General features: G+C 36.8%; 1 protein-coding gene across 12 annotated transcripts in view; it reads left to right on the top strand.

Moving 5' to 3' along the window:
• MEF2C (myocyte enhancer factor 2C) overlaps nt 1-23,883 on the top strand; it is a 141,770-nt gene that overhangs the window by 41,737 nt on the left and 76,150 nt on the right. For 11 of the 12 annotated variants that reach the window (XM_026866542.1, XM_026866547.1, XM_026866552.1 and 8 more), the window contains one exon: nt 19,355-19,552. In XM_026866542.1, the coding sequence (XP_026722343.1) occupies nt 19,499-19,552 (54 nt within the window). In that variant the 5' untranslated portion in view covers nt 19,355-19,498. The remainder of the gene's footprint in view (nt 1-19,354; nt 19,553-23,883) is intronic. The other variant, XM_026866544.1, reaches the window with a different exon arrangement.

Genomic DNA, 23,883 nt, shown 5'->3' with positions numbered 1-23,883 from the left:
TCCCCCCCCCCCCCCCCCCCCCCCTTTTTTTTCTGACACTGGAATTTGTCCATTCTAAAAATTTTCCACCAAATACTGAGATTGACATCTTCAAGTGTTCAAGGTTAACATGAAATTGGAGCATCAGTTTGTTAAGAAACAAGCTCTATGTTTGCAATGAAATATAATCACTGATGTAACCTTATTAAAATTAAATAAAAAAACAGGCTACTGCCTGGTCTATCAAAAAAGTCTATCAAATTTCCCATAGATCTGGTTGAAAATACCACTAATACAATTTTTCTTAAGATACTTGATTTCTGTGACAACTGTAACACGCTTAGAAATGGGTTACTGAAAACAGTGGATACTAAAACTAGTTTCCAAAAAGGGAAAGTTGACCTTATTTAAAAATATTAGTAATAATTTTATAAAAAATTATATGCAGAAGGATCTCCCCACCCTAAGAACTTTGTCACAATTCACCCCTTGGCCTGTTCAAGACTGATTTATGTCCACTAGTTTGATCTCTGTCACTCCGTATCTAAACTAATGCAGGGAAAAATATAGGTAGGCTATTACAACTTTTACAGGAATGTGTGTTTCTGCTGTTGTGATCAGAGCTACCCTGATATGAAGCTGTTCTTTGTCTGATTTATTAGTTGTACCCACATATACCATATGATTGTTAAGAAAGATTATCGGTTCGGTTCAGTATATTCAGACAACATTCAAGACTTGTTAGCATTCCTCTAGGTTTAGTCCACTGTTTTCTTTCATGGCATTGTTACAGTAGTCCGTAAGAAGGTATTTCCAAAACCTCCATGTTGCAATCAATTATATTTGAGAAGATGAAATGTAGATATTAATTTCATTGGGGGGTTTTAGGATGCAAAATATTCATGTCTTCATTAATTTTCATTATTTTGAAAGGAAGTTCTTATTTGTATTTTTCTTTCTGTGTTACTTCTCGGGAAAATGTGATATGAGAAAAAGACTTTGCTCACTTCAGACATGATGAAATTCCTATTAATAAAAAAGCTTTCAATTGTATAGTGTGAAATAGGCCTCTATACAACCCATTGAAGGCAAAATATAAGCAAGGAACATGATCAGTTCACCTGACTCTGAAAGCAGAGCCACAGTGAAAAGCTAACAGTTCTAACAAAACAAAACATCGCCAAATCTGTCCAAACCAAAAAGCAAAGGAAGCCTTCTTCAACTGCATTAGACTTTATATGGGCAGAGGAACGATCAAAGATGGAATGTGGCCAGGAATTAGGCATAATTCATTCTGTAAAGATTTTCGTGTAATCTTTAATGTTCTCAGTGATCAGGATCTTGATTTTGCAATTCATTTCTAACACGCTCTTTTCTGTTAGCATAGTTCCTTCAAAACACCATCGGTTGAAATCTCTCTAACCGTGTATTACCTGCGCATGTTTGGAGGTCTTTTGTATACTGCAGTTAAATACATAGAAGAGTTCAGCAATATCCTGATGTTCCAGTTTTGACTGAAGGCCCATTATCTTACCTGTTACTTTTTGTACCAGAGATGCTTATAGGAAGAGACTGTCCCTGTCCTAAAGAATCTGGCCCAGCTTGACCCTGATTAGCTTCTGAGAATCAACAGGATCCCATCACATGCTGGTCTGACTGCAGCGACTCAGGGAAGTGTCTCCTGCCGTACAGGTTAGGAGTAGATGACACCTCTTTAATTGAAGGCGTCAAGTCTTTAAAAAGATGAACATCTAATCTCAGCCTTACAGGGCAGAAGAGCATGGCACTGATTTACGGGGCTGAGGAAGCAGAGGCAAATATTACTGCTCTCCTGTACGCATATCTATCCTGATATGGAATATGCTTTGTCTGTGGCAGGTGCAAAGCCTGCTTAATCTTGAAGGAATGCTTAGGATCTGCTCCAGGTAGCGTCAAACACTTTTGCTGCTCTTGTTTTTTGTCAGACAAGCCAGGCTGAGCAGAGTGGCCTGTGGTCCTGAAACCCTGTACTCGAAATCCTCTAACACCTGCCTACCATGGGCGTGATGCTGAATGTCACGATCAGCATATTTATTTGATCAGTGAAGGAAAACAAGACATGCACTGGCTTAACCAAAATAGCAAGAGAATGCAGGATGTCATGTTTCCATGGTTTTTTAATAGACAAGGTTCTGTATTGTAAGACTGATAACTGCCAGCCTGTACACACCTGAATCCATACCACAAACAGTTTCTTCCCTGTGTCTTGTCAGTGGTTATTTCAGCAGAACCATGCAGCAGTGGGGTTTCCAGAAACAAGCTCATGTAGATTTGCTACAGGCTCTGTTTATCCCTGCAAGAGGTTTCAGCAGGAGCTACAGGCTTACGAACGCATGGCTCTCATCTGAAGAAACTGCTCTGGGAACTGGAACAAATTATCTGGGAATCTAACATCAAAGGATCAACAGACAACAAAATAAATAAAAAAATAAAGATTTTGGCCTAAAAAGCAGCCCCAAAACCACACTAAACTTAAAACCCAGCAAGAGAGTTGCTTCCATCTACTGGAGCCAAGAAAAAAATGACAACTGAGCAGCAAGCTCCTCTAACATGGGCTATAAATCAGTTTGTTCTTGTCTCAGGCTGCTGGCGTTGAAAAGCAAATCCATGAGCTGGTATGGGAAAATGTTGGATGATTAAAATGACTTGAAAGTATCCCTTAAGTTTTCAGTAATTTAGAAATTTTAACAGCGAAAGCTGTAGTTGCCGCTAAAGTTCCTAATTTATACTTGGACATATTCAACACGTTCTGTGGTTTTACACAAAATTGCAAAATGGATCCTTTGATTGCTCAGTGGTCATCTCTGGGTAACACACAGGACTCACACCTCTGTATTAACATGACTGGTACAGAGTCTTTATTAATAATAATAATAATTATTAACAATAATATTATTACTTTGCATTGAAAGTTTTATGCTTCACTGTGATGATGCTTTGTTACTGTATAGCACTGCAGTAGCCTATGAGGATTTAGAGCCTTCCACATCGTGGTAACTCATCTCTCCTCTCCAGAACCACCCACTGGACTCATCAGAGAGACTGAGAAGCATCAGCATACTTTTCCTTTATTTAAACAGGATAATGCCATAGAGATGTGTGGGTAAGACCATAAAGAGTCTACAGCCTTGATACTAGAGTGGTCTTGGACATTTAATACCATATCCCCAACTTTTTTTCCAAAGTCTCGGTGCTACTATTAAACAGAAAAATTGCTGCTAACTTCCATATGCACAGGAGCAATCAGAAAGTGGGATACTGTTTTCAGGAACTCTGTTTCCAAGCTCTACAATCAGATTTTTTTTTAAATAATTGTAAAAAAACCCTATAACATTTAGAATTAGGTTATGACATACCATTGACATTTCCATTTAGTAGAAGCCGTTAGTGACTCACATGGTTTTCACTTTTGCAGCACAACATGGATAGATGGGAGGAAGAACGTCTTTAAAGTATTTCGTCGTGCCTAATTTGTTATATCTGAAGTTAAAAAAAAAAAGAATGCTGGAGATTTCTTACCTAGAGATATTGTGATAAGTAAACAGCAGGCCAATTCGATGATTATGCTTGGAAAATATGTTGCCTAATAGCAGTGGACTGATACTTGTCGTTTATGCATGATCTAATTGTAAAATTATCTGATTTTACCTATGAAGAGAGGAAATTTAAGTTTACAGAATAGGAAATCGCTCTGACACAGTATTTCCTTACAATGAAGAACTTTTTTTCTGCTGTTACTCTTAGCAGCAGTATTTTAAAGCAGATTTATTATCAGGAATAAATATTAAATGTTGAAGCTGGCTTATCCAAAACATGTAGTCTTATTCTAAAAAAAAAACCCAAACCTGTAAGAAAAAAAAATACAGTTCTCATTTGAATATTCTCTTAAGTACTACTTGTTTTGCACCTTGAATTTTATTATTCTCATCTCACTCTACCTCTAGGGCCAAAAGTATATTTTCTTTAAGACATAGCAACATAGTTGATTTGGAAAGATTTTGTCCAGTCTTTTTTGTCTATTCATTGCAAAATGGAAATTAATCTCTTTAGCTTGGGGCTGCATAGTTTACTGTCATTAGTTGGGGACAGCCAAAGACATGGGAAGTTTCAATAGTAGAGAAGCCTTGGGATTTTCAGCTATTTCTGAGATCTTAATCAAAAATGTTACTGATTGCTTGGGAATCAATGAACACACCCCTGAGAAAAAAAAAAAAAAAAAAACAAAACCGCAGCATAACCTTAACATTATTCACAGTGTTTTGTTAAAAGGGACAGTGATTCATCATTATTATTTTTTAATCTCACTGTAACATAGTGAAGAATATTCAAGAACATTAGGAATTTTTACTCCATGTAAATGGGCCAGCCATGTTCAGCGCTTTTGATCTTTTTGAGACAGTCTTAACCCACATGAGTGGCTTTAAACACTTAAGTTTTCCTTTTGACCTCTCGACATATTAAGTTTTAGCATGTTCAAAAGTCTGTGCTTTTCCAGGGCTTTTGAAACCATAGCTTTAAAGTCGACAGATGCTTCTTCAGTACCAGTGTTATAAGTGCTGTTCTAAGAGAATTAACTTTGCGCTGATGACACAAACTGCAGCCTCTAGCATTAATGGAAACAGCATTTCACAATCATTGCAGGACTTTAAAGGGGAGCAAAGACCCTTTAAAATCATCACACACCGCTTCTGGAGAATACCAGCTCCAGTATATATTATTCTCTGTTAACACTGATTAAAATTTGACACTGCTTTTATCCATCAACATAAGATTATATTTGACTGAATAGGAGTTAAAGCGTTTTTAAAAATACATTGACTAATGTCCAGTCAGACTACTGCGTTTCAAAACTTTGTTTTTCTTGGGTATCTTTCAAACAGAAAAGAGGAAGCACTTCCTTTTACAACACGATGTCAAGACAAGGACACACACGCTCACATATGCACACACATACAAACAAGGTGCTATTCAAATCGCTTCGGTTTACTGATCCTAAATGATAGCAGGAAGAAAAATGCATAATGGTTGTAAAAAATAGCAGCTTAATTATGCAGTGTTTCAGTAATTAAAATATTGCTGTGCAAAATATAAGGAGTAAAGATTATTGTACAGAATAATCATCACAGTCAGGGTTCTGTGTTAATAAAGCAACAGGCTTAATTTTCCGTGCATGTATATGTGAAAACTATTTTTAATCAATGTATTTATTTAAAGGATGGTTGCAGGCTACGCTCATTTTCACCAATGTAAATGTGAAATAATGGAGCTGGCTGCAGCGCAGTTTTACTTACGGCCCCGCATTTGAATTTCTGGGATCACAGCGCTGGCCCTGGGGCTATAGTGCACGGTTCCACAGTACTGTATTTTTTGTAGCAATAAGGACATGCTGTGTTTTCAGAGGAATGTCTTGACAACAAAGTGCATCCATGAAGGCCACCTCACTCACAGTGAAGGTCTGTCTTTTAAAATAGCACTAAAACAAAACAACAGTTGTGTTTTGGCAAGGGTCTTAACTATTTACAGCACAACAGTCAGAACAGTAAATAGTGCTTTAGCACCCGGATCTCCCTAAGCTGTAACTCCAAACCTGGGGGAAATATAACTCCAAACCTGGAGGAAATACTACAGTTAGGGGCGTGGGTTTTTTTTTTTTTCTGTAGTTTTTTTAAAATATAATATCCATTATCGATGTAAACATTCAGAAACCCAGACTGATATTTCTTTTTAAAATGCAGAATTTTGATTTGTGACAGCTGCATTGGATCTTTAATCATATATTATCTTTATGGGAGCCTTTTTCTAACATATGTTAATTGGCTGTTTTCTGTGACAAATTATGAGCTCTTACTTTGATGAGGTTCAATTGCAATCATGTTGGAGTTGAGTATGTAGAGTTTCCAGCCCCCGCTGGCTCCTTAAACCACTACAAACATCTGCACGTCACTGCAGTGCTGAGTAATGGCAGGATTTGGGTTGATCTGATTTCTGTACAGATTTTTTTCCAGAGGATATTTTCAGCTCTTTGCACTAAATCTGTTAACGGCGTTTGCTGTTTTTAGCAAAAGAATGATCTAAAATTAACATTTTTTATGGGATTATTAGAATACAATGAGCGATCATTTGCGGCACAATATACTGAAATCTTCTGTAATCTTCAGAAATTTCGTTGTGCTATTAGAAATTCTCTGTGGACTGTTATTGCCTGTTACAGTTCAAATTTACCATAGTCATATAGCATTTCTGGGATTAAAACTGTTGCCTGCCTTTTGAAGTCAATATTTTTTTTAATTCCTAAATGCAGCATTTACAAGTTCTTTATAAAGAAATTTACTTTTTGAGAAGTAGTTGGCATAACTTTAATTTTTAAAATTTTTACAAAGAAAAGTACGTTTCCCAGCTGGACAGGAAATGTGTCTAATTATGTTTTACATAAACTTGCACATCTTCCTGCTAGTCAAGAAAATGTTGCACTGAAATTTAGTGTCTTTCTGTAATTTTTTTTTTGTGTTTAAGGAATATCGTGCTTACATTTTTTTCAGTATGTAAGTTAAAGAAATATAGAAAACATTCACCACAGCGCAAGTTGTATTGCTTTGAGCTTTTTTTACTTGTTACTTACTCTCTTGATGATGATTGTGCACGTAATCTTATTTTGTACAGCAATTCATTAGAAATATTGAGATAGAAAATATGTGCTGTGTTTTAATATTTTTACTCAAAGCTGTACTGAGGGTGAATGTGCAGAAATACGAAATCTTATGCATTTTTAATACAGAGAGAGCAGTCTGATCTTAAAATGGGTGGAGCATCATCTTTTCAAAAACTGTGTCAAACAATATCAATTACATTGCAATTAATTTAGCAGAACACCACACAGCTCAGCGTTGACCTAAACCAAATGGCAGTAGATAAATCTGTCCCATTTGTTCTTCAGAGAAAAGATGGGGGGTTAAATTTCCAGGCAGGTGTTAGAGTTTAGAATAAGAAGAGCCAGATGTGTATGGAAGCTACTTCAGTCTCATGAGGCTGGTTTTAATTCAGCTGTTTCCCTGGAGTACCACACAATCAATGAGTTCCAAATCCTGGGGCTACCTGCCTTTACATGAAATCATGGGAACATTTCTTCGCAGCATACTACTGAACATGTGTGGAAAAATTAGAGCAGAAGTTAAAGGTAAAAAAAAGGTTAACCTCAGAAGTTGCACAAGTCGCATCTCTTTGAGTTTCTGAAATGAAGAGATGATAAGTGTTTAAAGAAGAGATGTATTACTATAAGGAGGATGGTAAGCGGTGCAGAACTCATACCACAGATATTTAATGTATTTCTCCAATCACTGCTCATTGTAGGCAGTGTTTTAAAAGTAAGCATATGTAGGTCATGTGCGGCACAGTGAGAGGCATTAAAGCTAGGTGAATTGAATCCGGGAAGGGTTGGCTTCAGAAGGGATCATCACCCTTCTGTGCATGTTGTCCCTACTTCAGTGTGTCTGTAAAAGCCAATTGATGCGTTGTATCTGGAATGAGTCCACACAACGACATTCAGCTCCACTTCATAAAACGAGCTTAATTAGCTTTAAGAAAATAAAGCAAGGTAAAGGAAGATGTACAAGTGAAAGAGAGGGCTTGGCACTTTATTGGATTTTGAGGCCTGTGAGCCATGTGTCTTAATTGGGGCCAGTTGGGATCATTTAATAATTGCTGTCAGAAGATCAAATTTAATTCTCTTTATAAAAAGACCACAGTGGGATAGAGTTAAACAAATTGTCATCTGAGGTTTCAAATGAACGAAGCTTTAATTAGGTTGATTAGGATGCTGTAAGAGAGCGAGGGTAAGAAACAGGAAATTGATGAATCTGCTGTGTACCATGTTGGACCTTATATGACAGTACTGTCAAATATCTTTATTTCAAGAAGATATACATTAGCATACAGGGCTATAGTGCTAGAACAACGTGTATATAAATGCTTTAGATATACAAGATAATTATAAACCTTTGAAATCAGTTATTTTAAACACAGACATTAATAATTTTATGATCATAACATTACTTTCATACTTTTTTTAAATCTGTTAAATTATCTTCTCTATTTGTTTACATACTCACGGTGCCAGGTGAGAATTAGAGCATATTTACCAAAAGCCCTCAGAATTTCTCTGTTGTGTGATAAATATTCACCGACTCACTTCACAGAACGTTTGCATGAACAAATCCCCAGGATTCTTATCCCCAGGTTTCCAACAGTGAAACTGAGTAAAAAATGAAAGTGGCCTGAAGTATTTTTGGCAGAAAAGGGACCAGAAGTCAGCCGTATCTGCCTCCCAACCTTAGATTCAATTCCTTACCCTATGCTGCCTGCAAATTTTGCCGCAGCTGTTTCTGAGACTGTTTTTTGTCAGAAATCACCTTGCATATCAATAGAGCTCGAAAAGTGCCACTTCTCAGAAAACATAATGTACATTCAAGGCCACAGAAAGATTTAGCTAATGTATCTTTGTATTGATTATGTTTTGTATTTTCAGCATGCTTCTAGGACAATAATAAAATGAGCAATGCTGGCAATGTTTCTTTTAGAAAAAAAAAATGCTCATTCAAGATAGAATGGAGAGTATCAAGCAAATTGCACTGTATTTCTCTCTGCAGATTAAGCACATTTTATATATCTGTTTTCTTCTGATATTTGTCAAGGATGTATTGCATTGCCAAATGCAATGTCTTTTGTACGTGTAAGAAATAAAATAAATAAATCCAGCTGCATGTGCTAATGGAGTGGTTACAGCTGAGGTTCAGTAGGCAGAGTGTGATGCTCACTTGTGGCTTTTGTAGTTATAGACAGTGGTAGGTGCACCTCTGTGGTAAACACTTTCCATTTCAGTAGAAAATTTGCTTTTACAGGTCTTGAGGTGAGAGCTGTTCGACTCCAATTCTGTGAAAAAGTAGAAGAACAAATCCTCATGTGGAAAGTATGAATTAGTTACCTAATACAGTTTTCAAAAACTGAGTGTGAACTATGATGTGGTTGAACAGCACACTAAATTAGATGGGGCTATTTATGTCTTTGTAACTGATTCAAGATAGATCTTTAGTATCTAAAGTGCAGCTCTCTTAGCCCTGTATCATATCAAAGCGTAACTCCTCAGTGTGCTGTCTATCTTACTTTTCTCCATTCTCTTTCTCTTTTCTCATCTGAATATTGTTAACAGAAATGTATCTATCGCTTGCCCCTTTGTCCACCACCAATGAGAAGAAAAATCTGTCGAGTATCCCAGCTAAGCCAGAACAGAAAATTCCTTCCTCAACAGTCAGTTTTTTCAGGCACCTTGACTGTTTCTTCTCCCACAAGGCATCTCTTTCTATTTTCTCCCTCATAGCTAATTCCATGTTATCTTTCCTTTCTTATAGACTTGTCCATTTATGCTTTTTTTCTAGTTCCAAGCCAGTGGGAATCCATTTGGATCTTCCAGTGTAGAGAGATGCCTCTTGTCAAGATACAGCCAGGGGGTAGAAAGCAGGTAGCTTCAGCACATAAGTGATGGTGTGCTAACGCTAGCAGATACGGCCCTGTGCTTTATTTCTTGGTAGTCAGAACTCTCCATTTTTCTAACAGATGCTTCATCCTGAACATGCAAAATTCCAGTCAGGAGGCACCAGACAATGTATGTGCAAGGTTTATTCCCTATCACGTGGCTTGTAAGAGTTATCAGATCTCTGTAATCACAGTGTAAGTGCTTCTTTGCTATACTGCCACTGTACTTTTTTCCTTTGTTTAGAACAGATGTATTGTGAGTTTGTGTGTTTCTACTTAAATTGTGTGTATTTTGTATATTTAAAAGCAGCAACCTGTCCTAATTTATGAGCTTGCCATTAAAAAAAGACATATATTTCACAGACAGAGGCAGTTCTTCACCCCTATTCAGTGAAATACAGGTGTGTTCTTTTTTTTTTTTTTTTTATTAGCCTTATTATGTACCTGACATATATTTCATCTCCTTTTGTCCTTGGGAAAAAAAAAATGTCTAAGTGGGATTGGAAGCATTAATGTAGACTTTTCAGCTGTCATGGTCATTGGGATGGTCATTGGGAAGATTGATATATTTCCCTTACCTTTTTTTTTTTCCTCCCCTTCTTCCTCCTCATTTTAAGCCTGCAGCTGTCCCTGGGCAAGCAGTTGAGCTTAGGGAGTGTTATAGTTTTTATACTCATATTTATATTAACATTTGCACAGAATGAATGAACAATTAGCAGCTCAGCGGCTCTCCAGCATGTTGTGCAGTCTATTTTACATTTCAGAAGAACTGTTTTAATTCTTGATATTTCTGGGAAAGCCAGGAATTAAAGGGGAAAAGGTGTGTTTCTAGAACTGGGTGTACAAAAGGCAGAAGCAGAACATCTCTATATCTAATCATTCCTAAGAAATGAAGGATGCTAGATGAAGAATGTGCTGATCTGAGGTTGCTTTAGAAAACTAACAAAGGTACTTAAATATGAAAGTTAGATGTTTAGGTCTATGTTGTAGGAAAAGCATCTTTCTGTGGTAGTATAATTGTAGCTGAGATGGTCTAACACCACAAATAACAGTTTCTAGGCAGAGGTAATCTATCTCACTAGACCAGCTTCTAGAGCTGGTAAAAAGGATGAGTTTTGGGTACAGTGAGCATCCAGGGAAGGGCTTGTACCCCATAAAGGCAATTTGTTTTTTCCAAGTCGGTTAATCTATATTAGATACTAACTCTGCTTACAAAGTTTGTCTAACTTCTTTTTCAGTAATAATGATGGATCTGTTCTCATGTTCACATCAGTAGAAAGGAGTAGCTACACAGAAATCAGTGGTATTCTCCGGATTTAAAATCATATCTGCCTGAGACTCAGTCCATCTTTGACAAGTCAGCGATTGCTTTGGGTGACTGGTTGCATCATATAAAGAGATATTGGTGGAAAATAAAGAAATAAATAGATCTCAGGTTAGTCAGTCCATACAGAATCAAAATTTTCAAGCTTAAGTAGAATAGCAAACTACCCAGCAAGCTACTCAAATTTAGCTTGAGAGACTGGGACATACAGCTTCCATCTATCTCCCAAGATTGGTCAGATTTTGAGGAATTTCTGTGGCTCAGGGACACCTGCCTGAAGTCTTTCAAGACTGATTTCTTCAGTTCTCTGGTAGGGAGCTGAACCATGTTAGAGCATATGCTTAAGAGATATTGCCACCTTTTGGCTTGAATAGCTGGTCAAATTCAGGGTATTACAGAATGTTTCCATTAGGGCAGGGAATCTGACAAGTGACTCAAATATTTCCTTGATACTGTTGGTTTACAAAGATTTCTTGTATCTCTAAATGTAGCAAGACTTGAGAATTTATGTCATTTGTCAAGTATTAGTGTCTAAGTTCCTTCTCCCATCAGCAGTAACTCCAAAGCCAAGTCTCTGTGTGGGTTCTACTTCAGGGGTCTACTCCTTGTATTTTCTATAACTGAGCTCTCTCCCAATGTCTCTCCATTTTCATTTTCTCTTCATGGTCAAAAATCATAAAATAATAACTCACAAAGTTCTTTGCTGTATTCTGACATTCCTGGGTCAGAATGTATAAAATTCTTCTGGAGCTTGTTGGATGAAGATGAAGGAGACCAGATCTGTGTAGATCTGAACAAGTCCACGCATTTTACCCAAAATATAATCCTCTTCTCCATCTACTCTCCCTATTGCTTCAAGACAGATCATTGACCATGGTTCAGACATTGCTGTCTCCAGCTTTCTTGCCTAAGTGCACGTACCCAGCTTCCTTGCATTTCTGCAATTCAGCAAATTATAAGCAGAAAGTAATCAAATATTTTTCCTGGTAACAATCCTTCTGAGAATCAATCCTTACTTTCTTCAATAGAGAGCAATCTAAAATTGTCTGCCACTGGTATTGGCATTACCAAGCATTTGTGCCCAGGTCCAGACTATGATTTGATATTGCAGTACTTTTTCCCATAATACCTGGAATTGTCCCCTGATTCTTAAAAGCCAGTGTGGGGATTTATGTTCCTCACCACAGACTTCCTCACATACAAGCACTAGTAACAAATCTGTAAATCTACATCTAACCACAGCCAGAGACTGCTTTCAGGTGATGCAATGACTTAACTCTAGAGATCTTGGACTTTTCCTGTAATAAGCCAACACTCTCCAAAGTCCTTTGTCCATAGGACTAGTACCATCTTAGCCAGTATGAAAGATGTCTTTAAATACAGGTAGACCAAGATCAGAGTAGTTCCAAGACACCTTTTCAACACACAGGCTGCTATATCATACCTTGTTGACCACTGAAATGCTTCCTCTTCTCCTTCAGCTCAGTGAGTGGCAGACTGAATTTGTAAAACACCTTTTCTGATACTTATTGCACATCTATTAACAATAATGCAATCCAATCAAATTATTAGCTGAAAACGATCAAGACTCCTAGCTGAAATTGCAGTGGTCCAATTTCCCTACTCCAATTTCAGACAGGTTCCCATTCCTAGTTACTGTCTCCATTTCAGACCAATTAGGTGATTCAGTTTTCAGTCCTTTATTTTTTTCCTTGCATTATTAGCTTGTCTGATTCAATAAACTGTTACGCTTGAGCCAGTCTACCAAGCACTTCAAGGATCCTATTCCATATTTATTGGTCAAACTTCCATTATGTCTGTCTAGCTGCCAAAGATACGTCATGAACCTAATTATCAACCTGTAAACTTTCTCTGCAAACTATTTGCTTTCCTTTTTTTTTTTACTGGGTGATGGGTAGATACTGAAATATCACCTGCTAGTCATTGTAGGTTTAAAATAAAACTGTTCATGGGCATTTTTCAGTCTACTAACATTTCACTTAATTGCTTTCCTTAAAATAGGCATTAGTGTTTGCATTCTTTGCTTTGAAAATCATTTATTCTCCTACATCTATTCTTCAAAAATGTTGTAAATTAGCCAAGTCTTCCTTTCTTCATCAAGCGTAGCAGGCACATATCTCTTCTTGCTGGGCTGCAGGCAATCAGTTTTCATCTAGATTGCCGGCGGTTGCTTCCTCTTTTGGTGCACCGCTGCAAGGAATGACTCACCATCTGTGGCAAATTCCACAATCTCTTGGAAGGCCTTTGGCCTCCTGTTGTGGACCTTTACCAGCATGTCCAGGTTCGGTCTAACATGTATGCACTATTCAGAAAGGCCTCCTTTGCCACGCCGGGGGGACAACGCTCAGCACATCCTCTGTAAGGTAAGGTGAAGTCAGCCCTTCCCTTTTCATACAGGCATGGATCAGATTCAATTCAGAGGTGCAATGGACTAGATACTCGGTGTCTGGATAGCTCAGTCTTTTGAAAAGCAGGGTCTGTGGCATAATAAAGTGGGACTACTATCAGAAAGTTCCGTCTCCTCCACTATTTTGGCAATGATGCTTAGTTTGCCCCAAAAAAACCCAAAAAACCAAAACCTCTTCAGGGCAACTTTGCAAAACAATAGCTCTTTCACCCACATTGCGTAAGTTCTTGCTCTGTGAGATAACCTGGTAGTGTATCTGAGTTGTAAGCTACAGTGACAACAGTGCTCTGGTTCAAGGGAGATGAAGTCTTTTTACAGCTGGCCTTCAGAATTGTTTAACTCCAAATTCCAAAAAAATGTAGTGCTAGATATTCTCATGCCTCTTTCTCCTAGGCATACAAATAATGGTATTACCAGACAGCAGCTTGGCTGAAAGAGAGGAATTTTCTGCAAATCTTTGCTACATTGTTAGTATAATAGGAATGTTCAAATATAAATGTGAAAAGCAAATAAGGTGTGTCTCCTGAAGTTCAGACTTAAACCTAAATACATCGTGCTATCCTTTACAAAGAAACAAACAAACAAGTGGATTATCAGTTGGAATAGAGACTCTTACAAGTTCAGCAGCTGCTCTCAAAATCGGCAATAAAATTAGTGAAATATTACCTCAGATCAAATGATTCACACCTTCTCTAAAACTTTTATTAAGAACTTACATACAGGGAATGACTTTGCAGTTTTCAAGTTTATGAACATTTTACTCCTGCCTTGATGCAGAATTTCATTGTCCTTGAATTGTTCTCCATTACAAATTAAACTCATGCCATAAATCAGGAATCAGGTTAGATAAATGAAAATATTAATAAGCTCTGGTAGTTAAAGATAACAAATATTTTCTTTATGTACAGACATTTTCAGTTTGAAGAACTCTCTCGCTAGTAGTCTGTAGTATTTCATCTGTTAGATTATATCCATTATGGCTTAAATGTTTGCTTTATACTTCCTGTAGCAAAATGCATGATCTCTTGAGAGTTAAATTTAGTAGATTAAAATGAACTCCCTTCCAATCTTTCCTTGTGGCAGCCTTCCCATAAGATCAAAACACATAAATGTAGGTTATGTTTAATTTCTAAATCAAAGTGTTGTGGACAGATGTTTGAAACCTTAAGATGACTCAGATTCATTTGTTGCATGGCTTTCTGCCTGGATAACCATAGTGTAGATTGTGCCGTTTCTGCTTTACTGATGTATTGCCGTGGTGATGACATATATAATTTTATCATAACCTTTCTGTTAATGGCCCGAACTGTGCCTCTGTAATGATCATGCAACCAAACCACATTGAATGTGAAGGACTAATTCTATCTTTAATGTCAGCTGATCTCAGTCAGATAACATGAGAGATGATCATTACTTTCACCCTTTTCTGTATTTCTTTCAACTTCATCCAGCTCAAGGTGACAGACCCAAAATGATCAGTGTCTTTATTGATTCACTAAGCCCAGCTGTTTCTTCACTGTCTTTGCACAAGGAGCATAGTCAGGGCTTTTACAGAAAACGTTTGAGTGACCATTTTATTTGAATATGTGGATTTTCACGGTTATGTTGCAGTTTTTTGCAGTTAATTTTTCATCAGAAAAGTAGCTGATGTCTTCTTAACCCAGTACATTTTAGATTTTTATTTGGAATCTGATTCAAAACTTTTGAGTAAACATAAAGGCTTGCATGAAAAGATTTCATATAACTTTGAAGTTACTTTTATTTATTAAGATAAGAGTGGCAAGAGAATGGGGACAGCATTTTTTGCTTGCTTCCTTACATCAGGCTAATAAAGATAAATTGGTTCGGTTCTTTAGTTTTTACCTAATTAATCCATGCAGAATGCAAGCTGCTTAATGGAACAGGAACATCTTTATGACAAGTTTGTTTCTTTTGTAAAGCAACCATGAAAATGCCAAACCCTAGCACTTTTTAACTTAGTTTTTTCTCTGGCTGCCTTCTTGTTTATAAATTAAATATTTTGACTCTCATGTTTTGATACTCTGCGTTGCCCCTGGTGTGACTGTTCAAAGAACTCTCTGTCTGGGGTGTTGCAGCAGAGCAGATTCAGACAGTTCTGCTCGGAGAAGGAAGTGGAGAGTTTTGGTTCCCATTTTGCACTTCTGGAACAGTTTAGGGAAGGAAGCACCTTTACACCTTTTATTGTTCGTGGTTGCTGACATCATATCCTTCCCTGACCGTTCTGTGCGTGTTTCCTGCCATTCTATCGAGATTCTTCTGTGTTGCAGAGAAGGGATAGTGGGTGTGCATGTGTGTGTGTGTGTGTGTGTGTGTGTGTGTGTGTGTGTGCGCGCGCTGGTGTATATGTCCGTGTGTGAATGTACGAAAGGGAGACAGCAGCGGTCAAGTGGTCTGCTGCATTTGTCCATTAGCTCTTTTCCCTTCTCAAGGCTCACATCAATCTTCTGTCAGCTACCACTGCCTCTGCCAAATCATATAGTGAACAGAAGCCCGCCAAAAATGAAGTTCCTCTTTTTGTAAGCAGTCTGATTTATAATTTTTTTTTTTTTTTGGTAATGTTTGGGTTTGCAAAAAGAAAAAATGCTGAAAACTGTAACACCATAGCGTGTAACTGTGTGTTTCTTTAAGTGCAGTTTGCTTGCATGTAACCATGTCATTAAGTTGGAAGGTTTCTTTTATGTGGAGAGTGACTTCAACAAAGCTTCTGGAGTCATTGTATGTTCCTTTTTAGATTCTCTTGGATAATGAAAGTCTGTAGTACTATGTGACTTTTGTAGTACCTTCAACTTTTCTAGCTAGTGTGATTTGTGTTAGGGAAATAGAATGTATCAGTTAACAGGAACTTTAAAGACTTAATACTGTAAACCTTAATCCTGCAGGAACTTTCAAAAAATTATTGGGAACACTGGTGAAGTCCTAAAGCAGCCATGGGTATTTGTTGGTTTCTAGAGTCCTTTACATTCTGTTTGACTCGGAAGTCACCAGCCTTTGAATGCCCTTGAATCAGATGTCTTGGTTACTCATCTGATTCGCTTGTAATCAGTCCAGCTATCTGCTTTATATATGTATTAATGAAATAAACAGAACAATAGTGAACACATAGTAAGAACAGCACATGAAGCAGTATGTGTTGATATATGTATATGCGTAAAAAAGACAGATACAGAGAATGCCACAGCGTTCCCAATTTGTTTCCAGTAGCTGTAAAAATAACAAATTGTTTTTAAAAAGGAAATAAATTCTCTAGAAAAACTGAAATTTTTTATTTCAAATTAGACGAGTAAGCAAAAAGCAATTGGGAGAGAAATGTTTCTCATCCATGCAAGAAAACTTAACCCACTGCCTGTTGAAGAAAATTTATGTTTCTTTGCAAACTGTACATTGGATAAATATGACCTAACACATTCTGTCTTCTCCTTCAGGTTCTCTCAGGTTGTATGACAAAATTTAGCAACCAAATCAGCCTGGCTCCCTTTCAATTTTATTTTCCTGAACATCTATTTTTTCCATTCAAAATAAAAGTAATGTAGTTAGTGGATTAGTACAGGTGATGAAGAACAAAGTTCTGCTCATCAGGTGTTACATAAATTACTGTAAAGTCATTTTGTGTGGATTATGGGAGTTTTAAGTGTTCTGACTTTATAAACCATCTATAAAAGCTTTTGTTGTTTGAAGACTGGTCTTGAATGTGGAACTGATGAGTGTGTGGGAAGGACTCGAGACTCAATATATTGCTCTTCCACTAAGATTTTTGTCCTTCCTGGTAGGTTTTTCTCGCTGCTCAGTGATTTTTCTGAACCCGCTCAGCATCAGCATCTTGATCTGTGGAGCAGCTCTCATCCTTGCTACCCTGTCGCCACTGCTCTAATCTCTCCACCCTGACCTTCCACCTTGGAGTGAATAGGAGCTTAGGCAGGGTTGTGCTGTAAGCCGATTGTGCCACTGGCTTCGGCTGAATGAAAGGGAAGGAAGTTGTTCCATATGCATTTGCTGTGGATTAGCGTATTGGCTTACTGCTACAGAGAAAGCCTGTTAGAGCCCTTTGGGTCTGCATGTGCATGGGAAACACCATTCTAACGTGCTCTTTGTATCGGAGGTAAGGCTATAGGAAAAACAGGAAAGAAACCCAGTCCAAGGAAATTTAAAACCGTTTCTAAAAATAGAGTGGGTTTGTTTGTCAACACCGAGTGTCAGATAAAACTGTCCCCTGGCTTTGTTTGGACAAAAAAAAAAAAAAAAAAAGTTTTATAAATACATTTAATCAATTTATTTCAAAGTTTTGGACTTCTGGTTTTTGTTGTAGATCTGATCAACCACCCTTGTGTCCTTTTAAGCAGTGAGAAGCCAAACTGTTTTCAAACAAGTAAAACGCAGCAAAAAAATGTTGCAGCCTTTACACTGTTTAAATTGGCGATATGAATTGTTCCATGTTCTGCACTGTGGTAATGATTTAGGCATATATAAATATGCCTAGCAAATAACATAAAAAGACATTCATGTGCAGAAAGGTAATACGTATTATACTTTAAAATCTGTTTTGTCCAGCAGATTAATTATATCGTAGTGGCTAGTTAGAAAACTCAGACTGACTGCTTATTTGTTAACCTGTTTTTTTTTTTTCTTAGAGCAATAAAACACTTGAGCAGCTTAAAGTTTAATGTATGCAAAGAAAATCAAGACAGAATTGAAGACAGAACGAGCGAGGTCTAGCTTTTCTACCTCAGTAGCTTTGAATCAGAGCCAAATAATGGATTAAATGGCCAGGACATCAGCTTAGTGTTACGTAACATATTGTGAGCATTTATCAGGTTGGCTGCGAGACTACAAGCTTAAAATAACTAAGGAAACACCAGCCTCTGTTTTAAAATTACTAAGTTTTTATTTCCAAGGCAATATTTTTAATACGCTATGGATCTAACACAAAAACTTTAAAAAATCATTTTAAATTAATCTTATTCAGATCTTTTTTTTCTCTTCTGTATTTAAAAGAACTCTGCTTCTCTCTTCAAAATATGTAAATATGAAAATATCATAAACTAAGGGTAAAAAGGGGAAAAAAATGCATCTTTTACTTGAGCACTAGACAACATAACTTCTGTATTTTCTTCTATTTCTATTGAGTCTTTTATTGCTCAAAGTGCTTCGCATGTGATAGAAATTGACTTTGTGATTCATGACATTTTGTGAAATATGGAATGCGTGCTGCATCATATATTTTCATATATTGCATCTCACTGTCCTTAGCTTTGGAACCAGTATTGTAAAGTTCAGAGAGGTAGTATCAGTGCATTAGTAAAACTGTGAAAATATTTTTCAAGACATTCTTAAATTATCAGCTGTCCCTATTACTCTGCTATTAACTTGTCTTTTGGTGCAAGAATTTTTATAAGGAGAGATATACGTGTTTGCTAGCTATAAATCATTCATCAGAACGTTTTAGAATTTACATGAAATGAGGGGAAATTCACTTGTGCTTTCTTCAGGTATCTCGGGTAATACTTGCACCAGTCTATATTCTTAAAGAATAAGGTTAAAAATTTTGGATTTAAAGTAGCTGACACCTCTCATATATCAAGTAACACTTTAATAAAGGTCCATCCTATTTGCATAATGAGGGACATTATCACCTCTGCTGTCAAAACACAAGATTGTTTTCCCTTCAGAAATGAATTAGCTGGCCTACTTAGCATACATAGGTACAGAAAGGTTCATTAACTCTCTGATTTAGGTAATTTTTCATATTAGAGCAGTGAGTGATATTTAAAACTAGAGATACCTAATTCCTTTAAAGTTTTGGCAATGTGCATTTCAGTGCTTTCCTTCATTTCCTGATACATTGGTGGGTTTGTTCATAAAAAGAAGCCTTTGAATTGTATTATTATTTCTCTATGTATTACTTTTTTTATAGATGCAGTAAATTTTTATTATAATTTACTTGTACATTATAATTATGATGAGGATGCTTGGTCAGCTCCATATAATAGCTTTCATCCAGCTATCAATTTTGTAATAACATTTGATTTCCTTTCTGTGTTTAGCAGGAACGGATGCAGGGGACTGTGAACTGAGTAGTGCAAGTGCTGAAGAAGGAGGTTTGTTTTGAGGAAACGGGAAAGAGGAAGAAAAGAGAAGGGAAAAATACCTAATTTTAAGGAAGAAGGAGAGAAAAAAAAACGGGGACTATGGGGAGAAAAAAGATTCAGATTACAAGGATTATGGATGAACGTAACAGACAGGTGAGTAGCAAAAATACCGTATTTGAACATATTGTGTTTCTAAGGTGACTTATTCTCAAAGGTGACTAAAAAGTTGATCACTTTGAATACATATACATATACCTACATATATGTGTACATATACACCATGTAGGGAAGACTATCAAAGAAAATGTACTTTTGGAAAGAACCAGAAATGTCATACGCAGTTTTTTCAAGTTTAGTAACATGCATATTTAGGAATTTATTACTTGAGGCCTTGATCTACACAGCCTGATGTGTATGCTCTACTTGGGGTCCCCTCTGCACTTGCTTTCATTTCAGTGTGCACCATACGTGGTTAAATGCATACAGAGCTTGTAACAGGACACAGGCTTTTAGAACTGTATTTTGTAAACTATTAGAATATGAGTTTATTTGCAGGAGGACTTCCATTTAAATACATAGATCCAAATTATTTATGCTTCTACACGTTTGCAGTGTTCTTATCTTTACCTCGTATAAAAATGACACTACTTCCTAAAAAATCCCTGGCTGAATTTGAAAAAGAATTTTAGTAGCCTAACACATTTTAAAACCCACATACAATAATATTGTCATGTAGTTATGAAACAGCATCTCTGTTGGTGATGCTGTGGCTAAATAGGTCCAGCAGGAATGCTTAATTAATTTTTACCACTGCTTTAGATAAAATGGCTGAGTAGCTGTCACATATTATCAACACTGTCTCTGCTAGTTAAAATATGATCATAAATTAGAGAAACTGCTTTCCTGTTTGCAGAAAAATAAAACTCAACAATTGGCATCTTAACATAAAATCAGTGAAAAGCTGCTTCTGTTTACATTTGATGTAAAAGGATGGATGTTTTGTTGAAACTGGAGATTCACAAGTGTGAGAAACTCTCCATAAAATTATTTAACACTATGATTAGTGTTCTTGATACATGTGGCTGCAATTTAGGAGTAATCTTCAGTAGCTGTTTTTTAAGAACTTGATACTGTGTTACTGCTAATATATTAATTCTATTCATTTGATCTGCAAATTTCTTCATATATTCAGATTGGTTTTTAGGAAGTTACGTTGTTAGTCTTCAAGGATTTTATAAAGCCATAAAAAATTCAGCCTAGGCATAACAACAAATAATAATCTTTAAATATGCTTTCCAAGAATTTTTAAATTTTGTAGAATTAGTAGTCACTTTTGTTCTCCATGGCAGAAAATCATGTATAAAAGCAAAATTATATATATGATGAATACATTTGTGTTTTTCCTAAAGGTTGCCTATTGCTATGGGCCAGGCCAAAAAGCAATAATTCTATCAATATAAAACCATCACCATATTTATTTTTAATTGGTTTAGAGCTTGGAATCGAAAATGCATTTGGAATACTGAACTGAATTTATCATTAAACATTAAGACACTGTTTGTCTGGAACTTTCCCATGCTACTATTGTTTCTCTTTGAAGTGAACCTGAATTATTTTGTAAATGATACTACGAAATTTTACCATTAGTAACATCAGTTCATACAATAGCTTCAGTGTCAACTTGCTTAAGTACAGGATTTACAGAGAACTTGCTACCCAGTTTTGTCAAAGAAGTATCTTTCAAGAGGCTGCATTTACTTCACAGAATTAAGACACCTAGTCTTTCAAGTCATTCACAGTAGACTTTCAAGACCTCTGTCACCAGCTTCCAGAACTAACAATTATGAATAAAACTACAGAATACTAACAACTGTAGTGTTAGTGCAGAAAGTGTTTATCTTGCTAGTATCTGATAATATCCATCACGTTGATTAGTCACTATGAGGCTGAAGGTATAGATTTACATTACCCTTGTCATAGTATAATTGGCTTGATTCAGCTTCTCACTTCCACTAATATATCGCAACATTATTTAGAAAGTGTTTCTTCTGGGTTTATTCTTTTTGCATTTAGTGCCTTGATTTAAAGCTCAGTGAAGCCAAAGAAAAGATTTCCATTGATTCCTTTGGACTGTGGGATCAGGCTTTTCAGTTGTAGCAATATGTATGTGATTAAACACAACTGGATTTTCATTAATAGCTGATTGATCTTTTAACCATTTGTATGAGATTTACTCTCTCACAAGCCTTACGGTTTCTTAAAATATAATGTATTCCATGAGATATTGCTGCTTCAGTGAATCTGCATTGGTTTGTTTATTTTTCTAACTTACACAATTCCAGTAATCTTAAAATAGTAATTGGTTTATATTCCTTCTTTTTTTTTCCCGATGGCATAAATATATTTGAATGCACAGAGAAGTTGAAAAGGTTACACCAGAAAAAAAAAAAAAGGTTTGAAAGCTTTTGATTAAGAAAATTAAGATCCCAGCTGAAGCACAGTTCCACAAAGATTATTTGTAGCTCCATTTACCGTGATATGGACAGAGACTCTTTTGTTTCTTACTACCTCACCAAAAGATGTTTGCAAGAACAGCAGCAAATCTATTGACTCGAAACCACCTTACTGTTGCTTATATTCAAACTCAGTGTGGTTTCACAGTACAAGGCGTGCTAGATGTGAATGTGATACACACAGATAGTGTATTCACTCAGCTGTTTTCAAGCACATAAATTCTCTGCGGGATGACACCACATGCAGGGAAAAACAGGTGGAACGTGTATCAAACAAGGGGATATAGCAATAGTTTAATTCTGCCCTCTCCCGATGCAAAGGTGAATCTCTTTGGATAACAGAGATTTTGCAAAAGGGTTTGTTACAAGGCCTATGGGAGGTGATTTCTGTCCTTGCTTTTCCAGTCATTTGTCCAGTGTCCCGACTAGCTATTGATGTTAAACAATGGATGGAGTATTTGTTCCATCAGCATAACAGCGGTTTTCTTCCACACTTCTGTCTGCTGTGGTGGGAGACTCCATCCTTGCATGAGTGACTTGGGAAGGACAAAAATAGTGCTGACCTCCCTTCAAGAGGATTTCTCCTGAGCAAGTCTAGTCAGTTGGATATGTGTACTTTGGTGACCATACTGGTAAATTGAAACTGTTCAGTCAGATGTCTGGCTGCAGATCTCATAGAAATGTGCAATATGATGACATAATCTGCACTTTTCCAAAACCTATTTGAAAGTTTGTCGGTTTGGGGTAAGTTAAACTACTGCAACTTAGACATTAGAGACCTAGTCCTTTTACCCTCGACTGCATAAGAGATCTGTCATTGTCTTCGGTGAGTGCAGAATGCAGGCTTTTAACTAGGAGGAGCCATCATTGTCATGTTTCATGGGGGTGCCAGTTGGCTGTATTTTCCTGGCCCTCACAGTTACCACGTGGTGACAAAGGTGACGAGGATGTGTGAATCTTCCGTGAGTGATCACAAATTCTCTTCGGTTGTGAAAGTTTCAGAAAAACCCATCTGAAAAATTCCCTTTTGCTCTGCTTTTAGCCACAGAGAGAAGGAGTATGAATAATTGCCAAGACTAGAATAAGTGTGTATTGACCTGTAGTTACCATCATGATATTAAATGGAAATGAAAACTTTCAAAGAGAATCCTGTTATAAGCGGCCAGTGTGAACAGATAATTTTTTTATTATTATTATTGCAACACTGGATAGTATAGCCTTCATACATGTGGAATGAATCTCTGTTAGTGCTGCTCAGGCTCATGAGATGGTGGTAGCCTTGTCAACAGCCCATTTGAGTAGACTGCATACATGGTATTAGTTGCAGCACCACCACAGTCGATAGCCAAAAATATTAGCACTCACATCTGATGTTGGAAGCTCCTGACTGCTAGAAGTCCTCTGTGCAGAAATTTCAGTCGGGCAGATTGGAGAAGGCTGCTGAGAAGAATTCTGGGTTGTTTAAAAAGAAAAACGAAAAGAGGAAGGGCATTTGCAGAAACGTGGGTGAACTTTATTTTCATGTGTTTTCTTAATTGAAAGAAATAATGCAGCTGGCTCTGTTATCATCAACACATGAAGGAAAAGTTGCATTTATCTGCCTTGCTTTTTTTTCTGGTTTTTTTCATCAGTTTGAAATATTTTGTTAGTTGTGATGGGGGCCTTTTGTGCTCTGCTGTAGACTGAAACTCTCTTTGCAACAGTTCAGGCAGGGCTGCCCAGGCCTAAAATAAATAGGTGTAATGACGTAAATGATATTGTATTACTGCTATACAAGGTCGCTTACAAAATATCTCATGAAATCCACGGTCTGTGAGCTAAATCCAGGAAAGAGGGCAAATTGACCCAATGATATTCTGCTATCAGGTCTGGAACACCCTCTAGATTTTAATGCACTAGTTCTTCTAGTTAATATTAAGAAATGTCTTAACAGTCTTATATGGCAATCCACCATTTTTTATCCCTCTGATC

The sequence above is a fragment of the Athene cunicularia genome, assembly GCF_003259725.1.
Source record: "Athene cunicularia isolate RWA chromosome Z unlocalized genomic scaffold, athCun1 chrZ_part3, whole genome shotgun sequence".
In the NCBI taxonomy this organism is placed as follows: domain Eukaryota; kingdom Metazoa; phylum Chordata; class Aves; order Strigiformes; family Strigidae; genus Athene; species Athene cunicularia.
This window is presented reverse-complemented; position numbering and strand designations above follow the sequence as displayed.